Source organism: Natator depressus, chromosome 2, assembly GCF_965152275.1.
Source record: "Natator depressus isolate rNatDep1 chromosome 2, rNatDep2.hap1, whole genome shotgun sequence".
In the NCBI taxonomy this organism is placed as follows: domain Eukaryota; kingdom Metazoa; phylum Chordata; order Testudines; family Cheloniidae; genus Natator; species Natator depressus.
Genome location: NC_134235.1, coordinates 51,031,552 through 51,057,185, shown reverse-complemented (window position 1 = coordinate 51,057,185; position 25,634 = coordinate 51,031,552). Strand labels below are relative to the sequence as shown.

At 43.1% G+C, this 25,634-nt stretch overlaps 1 protein-coding gene across 4 annotated transcripts in view; it reads right to left on the bottom strand.

Annotated features, from left to right (window-relative positions):
• ZNF704 (zinc finger protein 704) overlaps positions 1-25,634 on the bottom strand; it is a 151,924-nt gene that overhangs the window by 6,577 nt on the left and 119,713 nt on the right. For 3 of the 4 annotated variants that reach the window (XM_074944185.1, XM_074944186.1, XM_074944188.1), the window contains exons 4-8: positions 24,483-24,715; positions 21,905-22,005; positions 20,359-20,620; positions 15,912-16,016; positions 1,607-1,704 (exon numbers count right to left, since the gene is read on the bottom strand). In XM_074944185.1, the coding sequence (XP_074800286.1) occupies positions 1,607-1,704; positions 15,912-16,016; positions 20,359-20,620; positions 21,905-22,005; positions 24,483-24,715 (799 nt within the window). The remainder of the gene's footprint in view (positions 1-1,606; positions 1,705-15,911; positions 16,017-20,358; positions 20,621-21,904; positions 22,006-24,482; positions 24,716-25,634) is intronic. The other variant, XM_074944187.1, reaches the window with a different exon arrangement.

The window sequence follows — 25,634 nt, the reverse complement described above, 5'->3', positions numbered from 1 at the left end:
AATCCCAGAAATTAGCAACCAGAAAGACTTATTAGATCTCGTTGTCCACCTCTGCCGATCCAGGAATAGTCCCTATAATACATATAGCCCTGGAGTCAGATATACCACAGAGTGTCATGCAGTAATAGAAAATCACAGCTATTACTGCAGTGCTGTCTGGAGTACAGCAGGCAAGAGGTTTGCTTCGTTTAGGTTTGCAGTATAAAAATTTTGCACAGCTGTAGGCAGGCCTTGGTATTCTATGATAGTTGTCCCATATGGTAGCTATTCCATTTAGGGGAAAAGCCACTAAATTCAGAAGACAATCTACATGCTCGTACCTAGCCCTGGATTTACTTTGACTCTCACTGTAAACAGATTGGTACCGTATTCTACATGACAGAAGATAGTGAATGTTGCTTTTGTTTTAATGGTAGCTCTCTGTAAGTCACTTGATATTCCAAAGCTAGCACTGCACAAGGATTGTTTGTTTGAGACATTTGACTACAAACCCTAAAGCACAAGCTACAATGTGGAATAAGCGTCAGGGTAAGCTTAAAGTAACTGTTAAAATGGCACCTTCCTATTCAACATATTTGCATCCTGTGGGCCAAATTTAGCCCTAGTGTAAGCAGGTGCAACTCTAAAATAGCTGCACCATTACACAAGTGCCAGATTTGTCCCTGTGTATCTTTGAGTCATATCTGCTTATGTTACAGACAAAATGAAGTTTAATACTGTAAACACTGCAGAACACCTAGGGGAGAGTTACCTGGATTCTGCTCTGCCTCCTGCATCAGCAATACGAGTCGCAGCAACATTTTGATCACTGAAAATTCACTGCTGGGAATAGCACACAAACCAGGAAGAACCCAGCTTGACTGCCAGATCCTAGGCTGAGTTTTAGAAAAATAATGTTGTCTAGTAAACAGAACAGATTTGATTGGGAAGACCTGAAAAAACGATAAGCATGGTATCTCCTTTAATGTCATTTTACATTTCTTCAGAGTACCATCAAATGTAAGGTTATTAAGGATTAACATGTGTCTCTTGTAATGTTAGAAATTTAGATCCAGCATGGGATTTTGAACAGAAAAAGCAAAAACAGTGTCATGAATTTATGTGGTGCCTGATTCAACATCCGTTGACTTGAGGTGGATCATGTCCACAGCCAAGAGCAAAGTGCTAGGTTTCTTCGTGAAACCAAAAATATCTTGACCAAAATGATCTGTTGTAAGATACATTTTCCATGGCTACATGAATTAAGTAAAAATGCTGCATGAATGCTGATGGGCATGAAGATGTCCCTGGATCCAAGGGAATATGCAAGGCAGTGTAGTGAAGTTTAGAGATGTTCCACACTAGAACACTGGATCCAAACACCCTTGAATATTAATGAAATTCAGGTCTGACTTGGAACTTCATGGCTCAGATTCATCTGGGGTATTGCCTAATAGCATGTCTTTAGAAACTCTCAGTGATTCAATTCCCCCAAAACCTTTACTTTCTGTAATAATGAGAGAGAGAAAAATGGTGTGTCTATTGCGGTTGTGTTCTATTGACTCTATTTGGCTCCCTCCAAATATTGAACCTATTGCTCTGTCAATAGGAGCTAATGGTCTCATACCTTAAGCCAAATGACACTCTGGGCGGTGATGAGAGAACTGTGTGGGTCTGTTGTTTCGGCTCTCCAGTCCCTGCAGGACGATTATGAGTTGGTGAGACCTGGCAACACACACAAAAATGCAGTTAATAAAGCACACATGTATGTACATACAATATAAACACATTCTTTGGCACTGCAGCTGGCATGTCCACCACTGGCTGTTTCCTAGGAAATCCCAGTTCCTGGTGGGAAAGATAGTCCAGTAAGGTGAGTATGTGACATCTAACCCTCCAAAAGTTAGGGGGTCTGTTCTGAAAAGTGGCCTCATAGCTTTATCTGCACGTGATGAACTTCCTTCCCTCTTCCTGTGACCCTCCAGCAGCATGAATAGAACCAACTAGAACACAGAGTAACATGATTGTGTATTTTGGGAAATAAAGAAAATGGATGATTCTGAGTTTTTCTTGTTAAGAACCCTAAATAGTTCTCACTCTTTGAGATAGTTAATGAATAGTGAATGCTCATGATGAATAGTTAACGACTTGTCATTTGATCAGGGAAAAGTACGATTAACTCAGGGGTGGGGATGTAGCCTGGCTAAGATTAAAAACCAGTAACTTCCACTGCAATCAAGGTGTTTCACTTATTACTCCAGGGTGTGGTTTACACACCTGCATCCCTGGGGCAGCTGCATCAAAGGGGGATTCCCCCTGGAGGGAGAACTGTAAGTGTGACCAGAGCTTTCCCCTGGCGATTCTGCCAGGGATGTCCGTTCTAGTTTATGGCTCCCTAGGATCCCTGCTGGCAGAGGCTGCCAAGGAGATATACTAAATCATCATATTTCCCATGCCCTCAAAACCTTCTTAGGAGTCTTTTCCTATCTTTGGGTGGCTCTGGGCCCCTGGCAGAGCAGGGTGGTAGATGGCTTTTGCCCACGCACCCCCTTTTGAGTAAACTTACTACAAGGGTCTGGCCACGGGCAACTCAAATCAACTCAATGCCAACTTTGGTGGCCCTAAACCTTTCCTGTGAACTCTGACCTCTCAGGAGGTGATTCCACTCCTGTGTGGTGGAGATCAACACAAGAACCAACTACAAGAACCCTAGGAGGAGGAGTTAAATGTCCATGATATATCTGAATGCTCATTTTGGTGTACACAGAGAAATGCGTTTTCCTTAAGATGTTTCTGAATATGGAGATTTCTGTGCCCTTGAGTATAGATTCCAACAAATTGTTGCAGATCATGCAAGTAACAGTCCTTTGTAAATTATCATTTTCCACTGCTGCCTTTTGAAATTCTCATACCATCCATTTTGAAGAATTAGAATGGACCTGACCCAGACAGGGAAACTAAATATTTTTTGTTTCAGCCTGGCTAACTGCTTTTTAGCAATGCCATTGCTAAAAACACGTAGAGAATTTTTGTAATGCTGTTGGCATATGATTGACACGGCTTCTACACTCCCGCTTATTTGTTGAGCAGAAAGCTCTTATCTAACTGCAGGCACAGCAGAGAACAGTTTAGTGAAGGAAAACTCTGGTTTACGGTAATATAACGACTAATCATTTAATTGAATTACTTCTGACAAGATTCTGATCTCAGTTACACTGGTGGAAATCAGGAATGGCTCCAACCAGTTAGTGGTGTGGCTGATACTAAACATGGCATGTGACCATGTGCAGTATGGTAAATACTTGATTGGAAACTGTGCCTGCTAACCATGTTTGTCCTATCTGGAGTCCTAAGCTGGCACATGGCTGCCATTCTGTAACCAATTTGTTAAACTGTTGTTGTGCCATGTGGATGGGATCCCTTAATTGTGCTTGAACAACTGGCTTGGTCAGTCCATCTTCCTCCCAGCTTGCTGTGTGGCAGGACATGCAGAGTGCATTGCCCATGTCCTGCTGGTGATGGTTTGTTTGCATGTCCTGCTAAGGTATTAAGGGTAAGTGGCTCAGACCTTACCAGAATGATCTGATACACACAGGCAGGCTGGAAGGTGTAGATACAGTTTCGGCTAACAAATGGTTGCATGGAGGGTGGGGTGATGAATCCTACTGAAACAACTGCTTCCCCCAACTGTGGTGTTATAAATGGATCAGAGGAGACTACTGATGTTTGGTTACAAAAACACTGTTTTACTGGTGTGGACAGGTAGCTGAAGTCTGTAGTCTGTTTTTGTGCAGTGGTTTGGGCAATTGTTGGCACCATGCTGAAATGTTCCAGTCTGCTTCTATTGAATTGTAGCATACACCGAAGGCCAGATATTCCGCTGTGTCCAGCTTCTGCTGGGTGCAGCAATGATGCAGCTGTCAGGGAGAGGATTATAGCCCCCTGCTTCTCTGTCCCAGCCTTGATGCAGTTTGGCAGTGACGCTAAACACCACCAGCTGTCTATGATCCTCTTGTTGGGGATTGCCACAGCACTGTGTTCCAGTCCCAAAATGCCCCCTATGCTGGCAGCAGTTAGGAGGGAGGCATCAGAACTGGTTCCTCTCCTGTGGGGGATGCCCCTCCCGATAAGTATTGGGAGCAGGGGACTTAGCGATCTCCACTCTGACTTTCTGTAAGTACAATTCCCAGTAGAATCAGGAGCTGAATCTAACTCTGAAATCCCATACTCACAGATCTCTGGTTCCACCCTTCTGAGTCTCTTAATGGCTGCCATGATTTATCTTCTTGGCACACAGCAGACGTGCACATGTGACGCTGGCAGACCAAGTGGCCAACTCCTGCCAAGGCCCCTGGGTCTCAATGAACACTGACAAATGCATAGCTGGAAACCAGTCTGGCTCAGCGGTGTGTAAGTATTGTTAAAATAAATATTAACATTATAATAATGTGTTTAGATTTGATGAAATGCTTGTAGGAGGCTGCAAGTATTAATCTCATTTATAATATCTGTATCTCCATGTTATAAGGTAATGTTTAAGTGTTTGCTCTGTAACTATAAAAGTGTTTGCTAAAACTGTGAAACCCCACAGTCAGTAGAGAAGCATTATGAAGTATGAAATGCTAGTTTATCATGAGGTGTCGTCTTCTCCCCAACTAAAGAAGGCCTTTAGACACCAGTCAAGCCATTGTGGAACATCAGTGCCCACAAACTTTGTTGACTGCTTCCCCAGTACCCATGAAGAAGGTGTGTGAACAAGCCTTCATCCTATCACAGCTTGAACGCTGGGGGAAGGCATAAAAAGCCCTATCAAGGAAGAATTGTTGTCACTATGCTGCTTGGAATTCAGAGGGCAATATATTAGCCAGGGATCCCCAAGCGGCTTGGCTTAGGTTAGCCCTAAAGAAACTCTAGAACTTGCATATTATAGCAGCTACTATTACCTTTTGGAAACTAAAACTGTATCTCATTTGTGTGTGTGTATGTTTACCGGCTTTAACTTTGTAAGTAACTCATTTCTTTTTCTTAGTTAATAAATCTTTAGTTCACATTATAGGGTTGGTTATGAGCATGGTCTTTGGTTTGAGATCTGAGGTACGATTGACCTGGGGTAACTGGTCCTTTGGGACTGGGAGTAACCTGAATATTATTGTGATTTTTGGTGTAAGTGACCATCTATCACAAAGGCAGGCTTGGCTAGGTAGCAAGATAGACAGGATTACCCAAAGGGACTGTCTGTGACTCCATGGTAAGGCTGTTATCAAGCTTTAGGAGTTCACACTTGGTTGGTGAAATCTAATTATTAGGGCTGTCGATTAATCGTTAACTCAAAAATTGACTTATTAAAAAAATTGATCGTGATTAATCACAGTTTTAATCATACTGTTAAACAATAGAATAGTTAAACTATTGAAATTAAATTTCTACATTTTCAAATATATTGATTTCAATTACAACACAGAATACAAAGTGTACAGTGCTCACTTTATATTTTTTATTACAAATATTGGCACTGTAAAATGATAAACAAAAGCAATAGTTGCACTTTCATGATAAAGAGATTGCGCTACAGTACCTGTATGAGGAGAATTGAAAATTACTTACAAATCTAGAGGGTTTTTTTTTGTTATGTAACTGCACTCAAAAACAAAACAATACAAAACTTTAGAGCCAACAAGTCCACTCAGTCCTACTTCTTGTTCAACCAATCACTAAGACAAACAAGTTTGTTTACATTTGCGGGAGATAACGCTACTGCTTCTTGTTTACAATGTCACCTGAAAGTGAGAACAGGCATTCGCATGGCACTTTTGTAACTGGCATTGCAAGGTATTTACATGCCAGATACGCTAAATATTCGTATGCTCCTTCATGCTTTGGCTACCATTCCAGAGGACGTGCTTCCATGCTGATGACACTCGTTAAAAAAATGTGTGTGTTAATTAAATTTGTGACTGACCTCCTTGGGGGAGAACTGTATGTGTCCTGCTCTGTTTTACCTGCATTCTGCCTTATATTTCATGTTATAGCAGTCTCGGACGATGACCCAGCATATATTGTTCATTTTAAGAACACTTTCATTGCAGATTTGACAAAATGCAAAGAAGGTATCATTGTGAGATTTTCTAAAGATAACTACAGCACTCAACCCAAGATTTAAGAATCTGAAGTGCCTTCCACAATCTGAGAGGGTCAAGGTGTGGAGCACGCTTTCAAAAGTCTTAAAAAAGCAACAACTCTGATGCGGAAACTACAGAACCCGAACCACCAAAAATGAAAATCAACTTTCTGCTGGTGGCATCTGACTCACATGATGAAAGTGAATGTGCATTGGTCTGCACTGTTTTGGATTGTTATCGAGCAGAACCCATCATCAGCATGGATGCGTGTCCTCTGGAAAGGTGGTTGAAGCATGAAGGGACATATGAATCTTTAGCATATCTGGCACGTAAATATCTTGCAACGTCAGCTACAACAGTGCCTTGCAAACGCCTGTTCTCACTTTCAGGTTACATTGTAAACAAGAAGCGGGCAGCATTATCTCCTGCAAATGTAAACGAACTTGTTTGTTTGAGCAATTGGCTGAACAAGAAGTAGGACTGAGTGGACTTGTAGGCTCTACAGTTTTACATTGTTTTATTTGTGAATGCAATTATTTTTTTTACATAATTCTACATTTGTAAGTTCAACTTTCATGATAAAGAGATTGCACTACAGTACTTGTATGAGGTGAATTGAAATACTATTTCTTTTTGTTTTTTACAGTGCAAATATTCGTAATAAAAATATGAAGTGAGCACTGTACACTTTGTATTCAGTGTTGTAATTGAAATCAATATATTTGAAAATGTAGAAAACATTCAAAAATATTTAAAGGGTATTCTATTATTGTTTAACAGTGTGATTAATCACAATTAATTTTTTTAATCACTTGACAGTGCTACTAATTGTAGAACACAGGCAGTTAGGGGTTTGTGCCCTGGTTTGTAAAGAGTCTGCCCTGAGGCTGGCACTCACGCTCATGAGCTACTTTAAACAGCTTGACAGCACACTTGGGTGCCTGGGGAACTCAATCCTGCATTAATAAGAATGCTGTATGGCCATCAAATTAGGCCCTCTGGTACCAAGCTGCAAACTCCAATGTCATCCCTGCCCACTGGATTATCTGCATGTCAGTTGATCTCCTTACAAGGGCCCATACCTTGCCCCTTTTTATTATGCACATGCCTCTTTTGAGTATGAGAACAGGTACACCACTGGTGTGAGACTTATTTATTTCTGTTCCACATGGAGAATCATACATAGCAGTTAACCTTACTCGTGCCAATGTATAGACTCCACTCAGACCAGACTCAAGGATTAAGGCCACAGAGTATGTAGAACTGACAGAGGAAGGCCTCCTCTCTCACATTGATCAGTTCTCTGTTAGATGTCCCTGTGACACCCTGGCACCCCAAAATTCACCACTGTCATGTAATTAGGATATGTTTTGCACAAAGTAGGCCTTGTGAGGTAGCATTCTAAAAGTCTTGATCTGCTAGACATTGATATCTTGTTGGATTGTATGTGCTGTCGTCGTATGGGAAGTTATGAAGTTTGGCTATGTGTGTGTTACTGAAACATGTTATGAGGTTGAAAACACCCACAAGCAGCCTTTCAGGACACCAGTAAAAAGGCCAAACAATGTTCATGGCTTATTGAGGAAATGCGCCCAAGCACAAGGAACTGCGTACAGTGGAAACCTCTCAGAGATAGCACTACACAATGGGAACTGTTTGACCCAGCTCACAGCAAAAGAGCTTTCCAGCAAGTGGGAAGAAGATAGAAAAAGGGGATAATGACCTCATGATGGGACCTCTCTCTCCCTATAACAACACACCTGGAAACACCTGAGGGGCAAGGACTAAACTGTGGGAAGTGATGGTCCCAAGCTAGAGGGATTTTTAGCCTGTGTATGAAAACCTGGGAAAGCAAGGCAACTTGTGCCTTAAGAATCTGCCAGCCTGTTTATCACTCAGGGTGAGAATTCGCTAGTTCATATCCTACCTATCTAGTGTGTTAAGCCCAGTCTGCAGTTTTGTTTAAGGTAATCCGCTTTGATCTGTTTGCTATCACTTATAAGCACTTAAAATCTATTTTTTGCAGTTAATAAACTTGTTTTTTGTTTTGTCTAAAAATTATAACTTGGAGCAGAAAGCTATTGCACATCTCTCTCCACACTGAGGGAGGGAGCTCATTTTATGAGCTTACGCTGTACAGTTCCCTGTGCAGCACAAGGTGGTATAATTTTGGGTTCACTCTCTTGGGGGGAGGGGTGCGTGCCTTAACAACTGGGAGGTACCTTAACTGAGCCTTCCCATGCAGAGCTAATCTCAGCATCAGATGCTACAGCTGGGTGTGTCACTATCTGTGTGTATGCTGGTGAAAGAGCAAGCCTGGAGAGCTTGGCAACTTATCACAGCACCACAGGGTGAAAGGGAGCCCAGACTGGTGGGTCAGGCAGGCTTAGTTGTACCCCAGTTCCAAGTGGCACCCCAGGGGGAACCCTTCACACTCCCACCCTACTTTTAAGGATTAGGGAGAACGCTGGGTGTTGTGATAAGTAGGGAGGAAGGCAGGCCCAGATCCTAAACATACACAGTTGTTGCTCTACTCAGCATGGGAGTGTCTAACCATGAAGCAGCCTGCCTCTCAATGGAATTCTCAGCCCTGAGTTAGGTGCCTAACTCTCCCATGCATTGTATGGGGTGCCTGGCAACCTAGTGTGACATTCTATACCTTGGGGGAGCGCCCTGTAACCCCCATATTCCTCATTTATATATAAATGAGGATCTTGAATATAAAGCATGCCATGAAAGATATCGGGAAAGGTTATGATCTGCTGAAAGTCACTGTTCTATCTAAATATGTATACCATCAGTGCATATGAAGTTATGTTGTATTGTTGTCAGTAAAACATGCTGTAAGTTGGGGAATCGGCCAGCTATTAGCTGCCCAGAGACAACAGCAAGGAAAATAAGCAATGCTTGGGTGAGTATCAAACAACCATCAACAGCCATTGTCCAGCAAGGAAGTTACAATTCAATGACTCATCTGCATAAGGCTACACCAGGGGAATAGCACACAGGTGACTCAGTGTGATGTTATGAATGTAATATAATATCTCATTGAAAGGTGACACAGGGCCAGAAAGAGTTAATTAACTCACAGACTGACATGACCCATGGCCAAACTTTAAAGACTTGTTAGGAAGATATGTAAATGAATAGAGCTTTGAAATGCAAGCCTGTATTGTTAGAGATAGAAGGGTAGCTATTTGCTCAGGTCTTGTGATGTAAGCAAACAAGTCTTGTCTATTACTATGGCTTTGATTCAAAGATCAAAAAAAGGAGTATTAATATTTAGGAAGACACTTGAATGAAACAGTATTATGGTCTATATGTCGCTTTGAAGGCTGTGGTAACCTGTATCTGAACTGGTTATGGATAAATTACCCTGTGCTAATTGCCATGATGTTTGGGAGAAGAAAAGTTAAGCTTATTGTTTTCTCAGGCCAAAAGGCTGCTGGAAATGTATTAAAAACCCTGGGACACAATCTTTCTTCATCTCAGATCTGCTTTGGGTTTCAAGAAGGGGAAACCCCAAGCTATAAGAATTGAGATCCCCAGTCACTGACGTTGGACTATAACCTATGGACTATTTCTAAAAGAACTTTTGGCAACTACAAACTCACCATCTCTGCTATGTATCTGGACCTCAAACGCAAGTCTGTATATATATTGATCTTTCAACCAACTCTCTCTTTTCTTTTTTAATAAATTTTAGTTTGGTTAATAAGAATTGGCTATAAGCATGTATTTTGGGTAAGATCTGAGTTATCATTTGACCTGGGTCTGGGGCTTGGTCCTTTGGGAGAACCTTTTTCTTTTATATGATAAAATAAGATTTTCAGAATTCATCATCCTATGTTTGACGTGTGTCTGGATGGAGGCCTGCAGGTGGGTACTTTAAGGGAACTGCGTTGTTTGGACTTCTGAGTAACCAGTGAGGTAATACAGAGGCAGTTTTGGGCTGGCTTGGTAAATCTAAATATTGGAATATCCAGCAGCGTTTGGGGTTTATTTTCCCCGTTTTGTTTGCAGTTCACTCTGATTGAGTGACCTTAGCTAGCTCCCATGGGCAGCATCGTTACACTCAGCAATGCCCACCAGATATGCCTGGACTTGTGTTCTCCAAGCAAATGGACTAAGGATATAAAACAGAATACAGGGGCCTGCTGCTTGGCCTTTCTCTTTCCCCCACCTACGCTGCAAGCAACAAGGACGCTGAGAAGACTGAAGACTGGCCCAGGTTTCAAGGGTGAACCCCGTGTACTGTGAACTGCAATATCCAGTGGGGTGAGAGAACTGCTTAATCTAGATGTTGCCCAGTCTAATAGCGTTGAGAGTTTAGACTGCATGCTTATATTTTATTTTGGTAACTAACTCTGACTTTTTGGTTATCACTTTAAATTTATCTTTCGTGGTAAGTTTGCCTGAAGTGCTTGGTAAGGGTGTTTACTCAAGTTTACAAAGGCTGGTGTATATCCACTTTCCACTGATGAAATGGTGAACCAATTAATAAATTTGCACTGCTCATCTTGAGCAGTGCAAAGCAGTGTATTCCCGAGGAACAGTGCTGGGAGCTGGGGTGGGATTTGGCTAGTACCTTTCTCTGTGTGATTCATGAGTGGCTCTGGGTGCATTCATGCAATCTAGCTCGGTGTGGGGCTCCACGTGCTGTTGAGCTGAGTGATAACAGGGCTTGGAGAGGTTTGTTGCTTGTCACTAGCAAAGCAATGTGAGAGACAGCCCAAGCTGGAGAGTTAAGGGGGCACAGCGGTCCCATGATCCCAGTCTGCACTCCGGGGCTCCCAGCACACCTAGAAATGACTTTCAGAAGCCACAGACATGCCTAAGGTAGCCCGAAGTGAACTGCTGAAGAGACAGGCTTAGGCACTGAAGTGGTTGACCTGGTGTGCCTGGCTGCCGAGCCAGATGTAGGTAGGGGTGTTCCCCAGACACTTAAGCAACCCATGTCCTAGCAACCGAAACTATCTCTCTCTCTCATATGCAATACCCCTTTCATGTTCATCCTACATTTCCCTGTGCTCCAATGTGTGGGCACTGTTCTACCCCACCACCAATTGCTGGCTTGCCTCCAGCAGGATCTGACAGACATCAGGTCTTGGTGTGCTCAGAGCTTGTCTACAGGACTGGTGAGACAGGCATCCCCCTGACTAATCTGAGCATCCCATCTCTGGAGCTTCAGCATGAGGTAGGGTCAGAGCTGCACACTAACTATGGGACAGCATCAGGGTTCAGTTGACTTTGCATATGCTGACCCGTGGTCACCTCAGCAGCAGCTTTGAGAATGTCAGTGGTGCCTAAATGGTGGACTTAGGAGCCTAAAGAGCCTGACAGGTGCTTTGAGGATCTGGGCTGAACTCTCTAGTATTCATTAGTTTGGGCCTGGCCGCAGCAATGTGTGCAAAGTCCTTTGAGGATGTGAACTGCACTATCTGCTAAACGCTAGTAATTATTAACAATAAGACAAAGAATGATGGGCTATTTTTCACAATACCTGTTGTCTCTCTCAGATAGAAAAAGATGAAGAAAACAGCCTCCACATGCATCTTTAAAATATTAGTGTCCATTTCACCTAACCATATGTTTTAATGCCTATTAAGAATTATAAAACAGAGAAATGTGTCCATGTAGTGGTGTTGTGTGGTTGACTTGGTGGTTTATTTATTTTTGCACTGAGCAGCAGTTGCAAGATTGTCAGGAGAAAGAGGGATAAAAATAGCCGACATGGGCCCCCGAATGGCCTATAATTGTGCTATCAACACTGTTACTCTAGGTCTTCACAGGAGATTGTTTTAAATTATATTGTAAATCACTAGCATCTTATAATTTCCCCAGAAAATTATTATTTGTTTCTTAAATTCTGTTAGGAACACTCACTCTCTATAGCTGCAGGATCAATGTTATTGCTTGAAGTCAACTAAATACCTACATGTCTAATCCCTTCCCTTTTACTGTCTGATTTACAATGTCACTAATTGCATTCTTGGATTCCCAATACTACTGGCGCCAATTTCTGCTACTCCACAAAAGGAGCTAGTTTAATAATTACTCTATCAACTGTATTGTTGTGCAATCAAATTCCGAGAGTACTTTACGCATGGCATGCTCTGTCGAGGCACTCTTGTTCAAATTGCTGCCAGCATGATGGCTTTCACTGTTTAGTTGTTCCTTGATGGAATTTAATAAATATTCATTGGCAGAGTGCAGTGTAATTGATTCAACCACTTTCATTTTTATCCGTTCCGCAAGAGCCCACAGCCTCTGAAGAAAATCTCCAAGACTTACCAAAGGTTGAGAGTAAGAGGCTTTTCTGATTCACTTGGTGAAGAGAGGACAGGGAGGCCGTATCTGTTATCACTGTGTCTAATGTACATTGTTGGGGGGAAAAAGCCCTGTGTGGCTCTCTGGATGACTCGTGTGCATTATGTGATAAACTATGAAAATTCTGATTGTGTAATTTTTATGTTGGATATCAAAGCATTTCATTTCAAATGACTGCCAGCTGCTCAGAAGCCTGCTTAACATTTTTTAATAAAAAAAAAAATTAAAACGAGAATATGCTGTACTCTATTTATTCACTAATAGATTTTCTGCATCTTAAAATTAATTATTTTAATTTAAATTTTTGATACACATTGAATTAGGTATCTATTATCTAGTTGCCTCTCTAGACCCTTATTTGATTTTACAGTAACTCCCCACTTAATGTCCTCTCGCTTAACGTTGTTTCGATCTTACATCCCTGCTCAATTACAGAACATGCTCCATTTAAAGTTGTGCAATTCTTCGCTATAATGTCGTTTGGCTGCCTGCTTTGCTTTGTCCACAGTTGTCAGTCCTCCTATCAGTCCCCCCAGCCCGCTGGCAGACCCCGCGGATCAGCGCCTTCCCCCTCCTCCCCCCGCCTCCTGTCCGCGGCAATCAGCTGGCTTGCGGCATTCAGGAGGGAGAGCAGAGGAGCGAGGACTCGGCGCACAGGCTCCCCCTCCCTCCCGAACGCTGCCAACCAGCTGATTGCCGCAGGCAGGAGGAAGGGGGGAGGCTGCACGCTGAGTCCTCGCTCCTCCCCTCACCCTCCTGCCCCCTGAACATCGCAAGCCAGCTGATTGCCACAGGCAGGGGAGGGAGTGAGGACGTGGCGTGCGGAGGGAAGGGCTGGGGGCAAGAGTGGAGTGGGCGGGCCGAGGGTTGAGCCCCCCACCCCTGGTGCTTGCAGCGTTGGGGAAGCTGCCGCTGCTTCTGCGCAACATGCTTCTCCTAGCCTACAGCACCTTCAGCCTCCTTGCCTGCCTCACTGTCTCCAGTGCCAATGGGCTGTGCCTGTGTGGTGTAAGAAGGGGGCATCTCCCAACTATCGTACTGTACTGTATGGCAAGAAAAATTTCCCTGGAACCTAACCCCCCATTTACATTCATTCTTATGGGGAAATTGGATTCGCTTAACATCGTTTCACTTAAAGTTGCATTTTGCAGAAACATAACTACAACGTTAAGTAAGGAGTTACTGTATTTTATTTGGATGGGATTGTGGAAAGTTTCTCTATAATTAAGCAAAAGGCCTGATTCAACAGTCCTTACTCAAGCAAAATTTCCATTTACTTTCATCACAAGTCCCTGTGAGTATCTTATAATCCTTGTCAAAGTTGATCTTGAAATCTAATGCTCCACCATTAACAAATAATTTCAATACATACTAAGTGCATGTTTTCAATATAACGGCAAAATTTTCCCTAGTGAAATCAACAGAAGTTGCATGCATGTATCTGAGGCTAGAATCATGACTTAAAAATATATCAGTTTTGCTAGGACAATTCTTTTCTTTCATTTGTTCAGGATTTGCAGTGCTCTATTTACTCCTGAGGACATTCTGTGCCAACAAATTAAAAATTACATGCACAATATTTTAAAATTCTACAAGTTTTATTTGTCAATAAATAAATGTGGAGGCTCCAACATATCAGTGGGGAGCACAGGCCGCTGGCTGCACGAAGGCGGAGGTGCATCCTGCAGTCCTCCCACCCTCCCAGACACGCACTCAGTGGTGAGGCTGCACCGGACACTGATACAGCACAAGGCCTGGCCCTGCCCCAGAAACACCCTGGGGCCATGCCCCTCTGTACCAGCAGCTGGGCAGCTAGGCTCAACCAGACAGGATCTAAGTGTGGAGGGGCTCAGTGTGAGGGGATCCGGGTGTGGGGTGAGAGGATTTTGTGTGGGACAACATGGGTGCAGGCAGCTCAGTGGGGGGGATCTGGATGCACAGAGGCTTGTTGAGGGGGTTCCAGGTACAGGGGCAATGGGATTCTGCAGGAGCTTCCAGGTTGTTGGGGCTCAGCAGAGGGGTCTGGGTGTGGGGGTCTCACCCAGGTGTGTATGCTGGAGGAGTGGGGCTTGGTGGTGGGGGTGGTCTGGGTGCAGCTAGTTGGCAATCAGTGGTGTGTGGGTCTGGACTTGGGGGCTCAGGGTGGGGGTTTGAGTGCAAGGAGCTCAGTGAAGGGTGGTCTGGGTGCAGGGGTGGGAGTTGGTGCATACGTTGAAGTTCAGTGGGGTGGGGTTCTGGATGTACCAGGTGAGGCTTGGCAGGGGTGTCTGGGTATGGGAGGTCCAGATGCACAGGGCTTGGGTGGATGGAGGAGCAGCTCCCCGTAGAGTGACACCTCCTCCCCACAGCTGAGGAGTGATAGGGGCAGGAAGCTGAGTTTCCTGCAGCTAGGGGAGGTTTCTGGGGGTGGATCTGACACAGCCCCAGCCTCTCCTCCCAGCCAGGACTAACAGTTGATCCTGGCTCAGGGTAGGAGCTACTGACTGGGGTGTCTCCAGCCCTGCAGTGATTTACCTCTCTGTGAGCTGCTCTGGCTGCCTGAAACGTTGTACCATGACTGCTCTTGCAGCTTCCCTTTGCTTCCCTGTCAGAAAGTCATTTTTTCTGCAGGGAAGCGAAGGAATCTGTGGGGGAATGAATTCTGTTCACGCGCAGTGGCACAGAATTCCCCCAAGAGTATCTTTTGGACATCAACACCTCTGCTAGATTCTTTAAAACATAAATACCTTTCTAATAAGCCTTCTAGGAGAATGATCAAATTGCTGATTTCCTCTGGTTTTATAATTAATCCTTTAGGAATATACACAACGGACACATGCAGTGGCAAATGTAGAAGATTTTACAGACTCTCTAGCTACCCAGTTCATTCTTTTGTAATCAGATAGTTTTAAAAATATACTACAGACCCAATTCTCTAATTATTTAAAGATTGTAAATTGACTTACATGCAGTTACTCCCAATGTAGTATAACGCTTGGGTTCTCAAACTTCATTGTACCACGATCCCCTTCTGACAACAAAAGTTACTACATGATCCCAGGAGGGGGGACCAAAGCCTGAGCCTGCTGGAGTCCTGCAGCCCCAGGTGGGAGGACTAAAGCCAAAGCCCAAGAGCTTCAGTCCCAGGCAGAAGCCTGTAACCTGAGCCCCGCCACCCAGGGCTGATGCCCTTGGGCTTTGGCCCCCGATGGTGGGGCTCAGGCTTTGGTTTTGGCCCTGGGTGGTGGGGGCTCGGACTTTGGCCCTGGGCCCCAGCAAGTCTAATGCCAGCCCTGGAAACCCCATTAAAAAGGGATCACAACCCACTTTGGGGTCCCAACCTATAGTTTGAGAACCGCTGGTATAAGAGGAGAATCAGGACCTGTGGCAGTTTATCTGTTTCTCTGTATCTCTGTCACATTTAATTTCAATCATAAGAGCATTACTGGTAAGTTTTAAAACTTTTCATTGGTTAGGTACCATCTTTGTTCATCTTCCACTTACCGGAATGCCCGTGAAGGTAACTGGAGGGGACTGCCAAGAGATGCTAAAGCTACGGCCATTTGGAGTGAACTTTGTTGACCCTGGAATGTTCACTGGAGGAGTAGCCTGTTTAAAAAGAAAATATTCCAACAAAAAGAAGTGCTCCTCTTCCAAAGCATTGCAACAAGATCTTTTGCTCTTTGAAATTGCAAATCAACCAGGTTTTCAGCAGCTCAAAATAATTCCACAATGATGGCTGTGACAAGCATTCTACCCTTGTTCTCTGTGGGGATAAGCACGAATAGGGCAACAAAGAAAGAACAAGGTCTTTATATGTGATCGTTATTTAAGTGGGCAGAAAAAAGGCTATAGCTCTCCTGAGAAATGGCTTCTATAAGGAAACCTCTAAAAGCTCAGGTCTTATATCAAACAATACTAGGTATGAACTCAGAAATCCATGTATAATTTTTTTTTCTTTTGAAACTTTTCATTAAGGCAAAGTTACAATAAAACATTAATATACTTCATCAGGACCAGATTAATATTCAAAGAAAGAGGCAAAAGATTCTCGCTTGCTCCACTGAGTACACAAAAAAATGTGACCAAATTTCTAAATACTTTTTTGGCACTTTTCTCCTGTATGTACTTGGTGTAAAAACGTTTCCATTACAATACTCCGGGGGGAATTCATGTGCCCTGCAGAATTTGTTTTTTTCTCCACAGAAAATTCATTCTGCCAGAGAGGCTCTGCAGTTACACCTTTCACCCACCGGGGGATGCTGTTGTGCCAGAACAGAGGCAACCAGTTCACTGCTCACCAGACGTAGCAGTCAGCAGCCGCTAGGGAGAGAGCAGAGGCTGCGTTCCTCACAGCGCCCTGCCTGGAGGGACAGACAGAGTGGGGACACACAGGGCTGCTTGGGGGTGGGGGGAGTACATAGACCAGAAGGGCTAGTGGGGGGTCAGACTGGAGCAGGGCTGAGTGGGGGGGGTGAAGGGCCACATGGGGACAGGGGATGGCCGAGTGGGGATGCAGGGACATGTGGAGATGGGGGGAAGGAAGGATACATGGGGACAGGGGCAGATGTTCTTGGGAGAGGCTAGGGGTCAGCCAGGGCCTGCAGGGGGAGGCTCCCTAACAATCCCTTCCCCCCAGAACCACCTGCAAAAAAACCCCATGTTCTATACTCCCCCCAACCACTCCCAGGCTCCTTTCTAGCAATTACTTCCTTCTCTCTCAGCTCCTCTATTACCCCTGACTCCCCGAAGCTTTTGCACTGCTTCTGAGGGGTGCATCAAATACATTTCTGTATTGTAGTTTAAATGAATTATTACTCAAAGTTCTGTATTAATATGCCTACTAAGGATTCGTCAGAAAAGATTTCCTGAATCTTTTATTGTTGTCTGTATTGTGACAAACATATTTGTTGACAGGTATTTTGAAATAAATTACTAACATATTTGAAACTGGCATGATTATATTGTGTTATTTTGACAAATAAAATATGCAGAATTTTAAAATATTGTGCATAGAATTTTTAATTTTTTTGGCGTAGAAGTCGCCAGGGAGTAATTACAAAGACAATCCATATTTTACTATACCACAGTTGCATAGCAGGAGAAGTCACACTTTACTGTGCAATACAAAGTCTTGCTGCTAACAAAAAAAAAATAAGGAAATTACTTTGCCATTCTATTTACAACTGGAGAATTAAATAAGCATGTCTGGGGATCTCTAGGAAGCTGGATTTTCTCACAAAATGGATTTCTTTAACAATTTCCTCCCCAAACTATCTAATTCCTCAGTGCAACTACCATATATATAAAGTTCTAAAAACCAGCATCTGGTCAATTCTAACAAAAACTTTAACTAGAATCATAGTACTTTAAAGTAATGTTACTTTCTGGTTGAAACTACTAAGAAGAGAAATTTCAGATACCAAAATGGTTAATGATCAACAACATGAGGTAGTTATTCTGCAATTATAAGATAAACATACGGAAAAACAGCTTTCCCTGTTTAAAACAGTGGGCTGAAATCATTCTCAGCATATAAGGGCAGTTATTGAAAAAAATAAAGCTAAATCAAGATTTTGAAAAACACGATTGTCCCCTCAGCTCACTCCTTTTCCTTCCATCTAGGTTTTATAATGTGCTCATCACATTTGTGATAAGCATCTTTCTGTTGAGCTGCCTGCTCCTCTATGGGCTGTTGGAACCTGGCTAAAAGATGTGCTCTGCTGAGGTACTTGGGGTTTCCTTCAACACATCTTCTAAACGCCTTTCTTATTGTATAAAGTCAGTATTTCACAATTTGTTCCTCTCTGCTTATCAGGGTGAATGAGTAGCTGCGTTTAGGACTGGCTTCCTATGCCTCTTGTGAATCAACCTTTATCATCACAAGGTTCTTGTTTTACATTTAGACCATTTAAAAGTGAGCTTTCCTTGCATTCTTTAGTTGTTTCAACCAGCCAATATCAATTTAAAATATCATGTTTGTTTGCAGCCACTCACCATATCTGAGTGTCTCCCTCACTAGACTCACAGTCACGTTCAGCAGGAGAGATGACAAACTAGAATATTGCAGACTTCTGCACAAGATAGTTCTCAGGACACATAAGCACTGTCTAAAGCCAATCTCTGGGATTTCTCAAAGGGGAAAGGATCAGGACTGTCTGAACAACAATATCTAGGCAACTAAGGTCTGTATGTGACTAGCTGCTATTAGAATCTGCTGATGGATCTACGCGAATCAACACCGACACACAATCTTATCTAGGACAGGAGGGCATCAGCCAATGAGGTCAGTAATGTCTCTGTGCCATATCCATAATGAAAGCCTGACTGAAAGTTATCAAGGAGATCTGGTAACTCTCAGTGATATCAGAATTGCTTTATCACAATCTCTGCAATAATTTTCGTTAAGACAGGAATGTTTGAAACCTAAAGACAACTGGCAAGATTAGCAGCATCAAGTGGCTAACAAAAGTTTGTTTGAAGGGAAGATGGTGTATCCATTAGCACCATGCCGGAGCATTGGTTCAGTGCTCACTCAGATAATGGTGTCATCACTGCTGTTTCCCAAAATACCTGAATGAGAGACCTCCAAGGAAAACCCAAAGCACTGACAAACCTACCTCCAATTATCTTATACCTAGGACCCTACCAAATCCACGGCCATGAAAAACTCATCACAGACTGTGAAATCTGGACTCCCCCCGTGAAATCTGGTCTTTTGTGTGCTTTTACCCAATACTATACAGCTTTCACGGGGGAGACCAGCGTTTCTCAAATTGGGGGTCTTGACCCAAAAGGGTGTTGCAGGGGGGGGTCACAGTATTGCCACCCTTACTTGTGTGCTGCCTTCAGAGCTGGGCGGCTAGAGAGCAGCGGCTGTTAGCTGGGCATCTAGCTCTGAAGGCAGAGTAGCAGCGCAAAAGTACGGGTGGCAATACCGTACCACGCCACCGTTACTTCTGCGCTGCTGCTGGCGGCGGCTCTGCCTTCAGAGCTGGGCTCCCGGCCAGCAGCCACCGCTCTCCAGCTGCCCAGCTCTGAAGGCAGCGCCACCGCCAGCAGCAGTGCAGAAGTAAGGGTAGCAATGCCGCAACCCCCCCCACAATAACCTTGCAACCTTCCCCCCCCCCAACTCCTTTATGGGTCAGGAGTCTTAAAATTACAATACTGTGAAACTTCAGATTTAAATAGCTTGAACCATGACAATTATTATTTTAAAAATCCTGTGACTGTGAAATTGACCAAAATGGACCGTGACTTTTGTAGGGCTCTACTTGTAGTTAACGTACAGCTGGAGGTGGTCTCACTAAAGACTAGATATCAGATCCAAGTGAGTGTATTATATTGCTTTGGTGCTTGCAGATGCATAACAAAGGTTTTTAGTTTGTGCAAAATACACACACAATATATGAAAAAAAGTATTAAATTTATTACATGTGGTAAGAATTCATTTCTCATGTCCATAAGCAGGCCATGGACCCCAATACTTCAAAGACCGTATTTTTCTTAGAAATTATATGGTGTCCAGGAGATCAAAGCATGTTAAAAGCAAGAGTTTTCAAAATAATTTCTAGCCCATTTTTACATGCTGTTTGAATTAAGTTGGAAAGTTCTCTAATAGAAGTTGGAATCTGCTTGGGTTTTTCTGCCATTTGTAAAGAATTACCAGTCAGAGCGGTAGATATTATAGCCTTCTTTTTATTTTTCCTGCTCAACCACTTGTATGCAAAGCTGCCCACCTCACAACAGACAAATCAGAAATGTTTTGGCAGCCACTAGGACGTGTGCAGAAAAATCCAATATGGGCCAGGCCGTATCAGTCTCTCCCAGTGTCTCTCTTATACAAAAAACATTATCCAGTTGATGTAAAGGGGCTTTGGTTGTTAAACTCAAGCAGGTGTGTGATCACTGAATTCTATTAAATAGGTTAGTTCACTGTCACTAACTTTACCTGGTAAGCATGATCTGTGTGTACGAGGTAGAGATTGGTAGGAGCTGAGCGGCTCAAAGGTGTCATCAATTTAGTCTCAGTTTTGGCACATGAAGTTTCAGGACGGTTTGCATCTTGGGTGGGAAAAGGAGGAGGAGATCCTAGAGATGGAGAGACTGGAGAAAGGCTGCTTAAGCCATCCGCTACTGAGTCTGTGTTGAGCCTGATCTCTGTGTAGTAAAAATCTTCCTCTCCATCACTGTAATCAGACTCTCCTACACGTCTAATTCAAGAAAAGACAAAACACATATTACTATACTAAGGCAAGATTGTTGCAATTCAAGGTTAATTTTTAAAGTCCCAGATACATAGCAAATAAATTAAATATATGAACATTTAAGCTTCAGCTGTGCTTACTTTTATAAAGAGTGATGTGTGTATCATATAAACATTTTACTCATTTGCAGGGAAGGGCTTGGCAGAAGTCTTGTGTAGTATTTAGAGCAGGGGACTAGAAGTCAGTCTTCTATGTGGCATTCTTGACCCTGCCACTGACTCATTTTTTTGCCCGGACCCATCACTTAACTTCTGTGCCTCAGTTTACCCATCAGTAAATTGAGATACTTGCCTCGCGGTAAATAGATAATGTCGGTAAAGTGCTGCGAGATCCTCACGTGAAGCATGGCTATGGAAAATACAGTGTATTTGTCGTACTAGTCGAAGTGATAGCAAAGGTGGGCAGTCACCAGTTTCATTAGTCATATTTCCACTAGTAAAGAAAGCCACTTCCTCTAACTTGGAATGGGACTTTGATGCTAGAAGAAGAAGTGCCTTAGAAATCCCTAAAATGGATTGTGGAGGCATCAGTCATTCATCTGTAGTAAAGGCTCTGTTGAGATTTCAACTTAAAATGATTAAATCCCTTTGTTACACAGGAAATATACTGTGTCATTGCACCAAATTTACCTCACTTAGGCCTGGTCTACACTGGGGGGGGGGATCGATCTAAGTTACGCAATTTCAGCAATGTGAATAACGAAGCTGAAGTTGACGTACTTAGACCTACTCACTGCAGTGTCTTCACTGTGGTGAGTTGACTCCTGCCTACCCCGTCGACTCTGCCTGCACCTCTCGCAGTGGTGGAGTATAGGAGTTGATGGGAGAGCGCTCGGGGGTTGATTTATTGCGTCTAGACTAGACGCGATAAATCGACCCCCGCTGGATCAATCGCTGCCCACCGATCCGGTGGGTAGTATAGACATACCCTTACTCTGAGTGTACAGACTGAGTTTTCAAAAACGTTGGAAGTGAGGAGTTTAGGACTTAGAAGTAGGTAAAGTGACTCCTTTTTGAAACCACTGTGTTGGTTACACTCATGCCACATTTCTGGGGTGAAGGGGATTGTTAGTTTGTTTTTTAAATGGCACCTTAAATTCTGATGTAATCACTTGACTCCAGAAGCTGGTCCAGGATGCCTATGCCTCCACCTGGCCCTGCTTGTGTGAGCATTGAAGAATCTGAAAATGGGTCAGTACCAAATCTCTTCAAAGAACGATTGTCCTCTTACCCAAGATGAATGGTCCGGATGTGTTTCTGAATCCCTGCAGCTGTGCTCAGTACCTTTCCACAGTTTTTCCATAGGCATTTGAACATTACCTTCATGGAGTTCTGACAAGTTATAAGAAAAGCAGGTTTTAAAAAAATATGCTATTATTCATATGTTCACATGAAAGGTAATACACCGTAACTATATGTTACTCCATCCTAAACCGGGCCATGTTCTGCTGTCAGTTACACTGGTGTAATTCTGCTGAATACAATAGAGCTACTCTGGATTTACACTTGGTGTAACTACAGCAGAAATTGGGATCCCCCTGCAACACCTCCTGGATCATTTTGCAAGAAAACTTAGGGCCAGATTCTACCCCTAATTAAAGACCTTGCAGCCCATTGACTTCAGTCAATCTATATGGGATGAAAAAGCAGAATCTGGCTCTTGAACACGTGAAGGATAAATGGCCTGATTTTCAAAGGAGCTTAATACCCAAAGCTTCCAATGACTTCCCTAGGAACGGTGGGTGCTCAGCATCTAGGAAAATAAGGCCACAAATACAAATAATGTTAAGTATAACAAAGGGCAACCTCCCACTAACTTTGTAGAATGATAAATCAAAACACTGGATAAAATTAAATTTAAATAGAGACACACCCACATTTCCACACACAGGGTAGTGTGTTAAAAAGGCAACAGTCAGCCTGAGACTGGATCTCATGAAACCTGCCAATTTTCAAGAATTTATTGCTTTCCCTGGCAATGGAATAGTCCATTTCTATAGAAACCGTTTTACTGTTATAGGCACCTTCTCTTCTCCAAATTAGTGAGTATTAAGATAGTCAAGCAATTGCCTGATCATTCTTTAGTGCTTTTAACTCCTCCCACTCAGAAATAAGTAAGTGATTTGGTGGGGAATGGGTTGAATTTATGGCAAAATGTAAACATTCAACTTTCTTGAGGGGTGGAAGTGGAGTAGATGACATTGTCCAAGATGTGACTCCATGAAACAGAAGTAATTTGACACTAACTGATTAGGCATTCTGTTACTCCTAATTGGTGAAGTTATCAATCACTGTATTTTCACATTTACACTTTGTGGACTGACAGCACTAACAAACCAGTAATTAGATCATAAATATTTTTCTCCAAAGTGCAAAGTCACAATCAGACAATTACTAGTCAGGGTCAGAATGAAAACATACGAGAAAGTGAATTTGCTATAGGTGAACCCCATGTAATATCATTCATTCCTTATACAAATTTGATGTTTGTTGTACAGGCCAAAAATTGAAAACACCAAAACAGACCATCAAGTATAAAATGTTTGTGGAGGGTATGTAAAATATGAATAATAAAACCGTAAGAATGGCAGTTGTAAAAACATCTGCCTAATCATTGCTGAACAATCAGAACAATGACAAACACAGCTTTAACTGGGTAATAAAAAAAATCACAGCATTTCTTTTTCTCTCTCTGTCCTCCCACAACCCCCAGAGTTATCTCTGGATTTATTTTAATAGCTAACTTTTAATTTATCATAGCAAATGTGTTCTCCATACTGTTTTTTTATTTAGCAACAGGGAACAGTATTTTATATCACCCTAGCAAAAGATGTCCCAACAAAGGCAAGCGTGATTGTGGGACAGCAAATGAGCAACTCCTGTAGCAAAAAGATAAAATCTGATCGGGTTTAAAAACAATCATTAAAACTTCATCCTGCCAGCAGTGCGGCAATTATTGCTCTCGATCTGATCAAGAGAAGAAGTCACCAAGAAAGGATAAATACCTTGTTTTCCTCTTTCTCACACAAAGCTCTTTTTCATCTTGCTACGTAAAATCTATCCTGCTGTGTTAGGAGTGAAGAAAGCTTGGACTAATGCCATCTCTTTGTTTTCTTCTTCAAGAGAGGCACTTTGCTTGCTGACATAGTGATGGGGGAAGGGGAGTTACATACCAAATTAAAGCATTTGGTTTAGTTTCATTTATTTAGTTGTGAGTGGCCACACGGATCCTTCCTTGGCAGAGTGAGGTTGATTTCAGTGAAGTTTCCCTAGGGATAAATTTGGCCTGATGACACGATACAGATTCAGTTTGTCTCCCCGCCCGCCCCTCATGTTTGTTCTGAGTGCTTCACCTTATTAGGGCATCCGATAAGCTACCAGCATTTTCAGTGAACTAGAAATACAGGGCCAAATCCTGCCTTGTGATGGCAAAAAGGGAAAAGGGAGAGGCTGCCTGTTACAGCCTGTCCCAAAGGAATTTGCCAAAGCAGGGCAGAAATCCCCTGCGTGGTCAGGGGTCTCTTCAGGGAGCATCTTGCTGCTTCTCTGGGCAGGAGCTATGTGTGTTTCCAACATCTGCTAGCAAACACTTGGTGCTGATGGCAGCATGTGTACTAGCCAGAGGGGTGGAGTTAAGGGGGACATGCTGCATGGGCTTGCACATACACGGGGCTACGGAGAGTATCTGTGTAGCCTCTGAAACTCCCTGCAGAGTTGCTTGTGTGATCTTTTGTGGGTTTCTTCCTCCCCCTCCCCAGCAGAACAGGATCCCGGATGTGTAGCACTGTGGAGCTGCACAGGAGGCGAACCTTTCTCTTCCTAGGGATGGGCTCATCAAAAAGGAGATTGCTGGTTTCGGCTTCATCAATACTATCATCAGGCTGAGAGGGCATTCGAAAGGGTTTGAAGCTGTCAGCAGACAGAGGCGGAGATGGGGTGGATGGATTGGACTGATCACTGGGTGCACTCCAGCTCCAGTATCCACTACTGCTGGTACTAGAAGGCACAAATCCTCCTTCTTTCCAAGATCCATTCAAGGATTCTGTAAGAACAGCAACAACAGGAGTTAACGGATGTCATGAGTTAAAGCTAAGGAGATCTGTTTGCTTTTATCTGGTGCTCAGTTACCATGTTTACCTTAGGCAGAGAAAAGCCAGATAACTCAGTTTGCAAAGAGGACAGACTGATCTTACTAAAATTTGTTTCAGTAAAAAACCCACCTGTGATAAATGAAGGGGGGGTGGGTAGCTCCCTTTTATGGACACCCAGCCAGCCAGTTAGCTATAAAGTCCCTCTTGGTGGCAGGACTGGATTTTTGTGTCCCTAAAAGGTTTGTGCATATGTTGTTTAATTGACTGGTGACAACAGCTAATTTCCTTTTTTTTTTGCTCAGCTCTTCCCGGGAAGGGGGGGTGAAAGGGCTTGAGGGTACCCCCACAGGAAGGAATTCCCAAGTCTTCCTTCCTGGGTTCTAGAAAGGTGGGGGAGGGGTTTGCACTTGGATGGTGGCAGCATCTACCCATCCAAGGACAGAGAGAAGTTGTGACCTTGGGAGTTTAATACCAGCCTGGAGTGGCCAGCATTAATTTTTAAAATCCTTGCGGGCCCCCACCTTTTGCACTCTAAGTGCCAGAGTGGGGAATCAGCCTTGACACCACCTTTCTAGAAAAGAAAAAGCTGAAGCGGGGAGACAAAAAACTATTCTGGAATATAACTATATCTGGAGCAGTCAGATTGATGAGTGCTTGATTCAGGAAAGCATTGAAGCACATACTTAATTTTGAGCATTCCTAGGACATACTGACTTCAGTGCGACTTAAGCATATGTTTCACTACAATCATGCATAGGAATGTTTTCCCTGAATAGGGCCCAAACTGATAGATAAAATAAATTAGATTAAAAAATCAAATCCCCTCCCTTTGACTGGCAGAAACCCTAAATGTGCTATACACATTCCCCA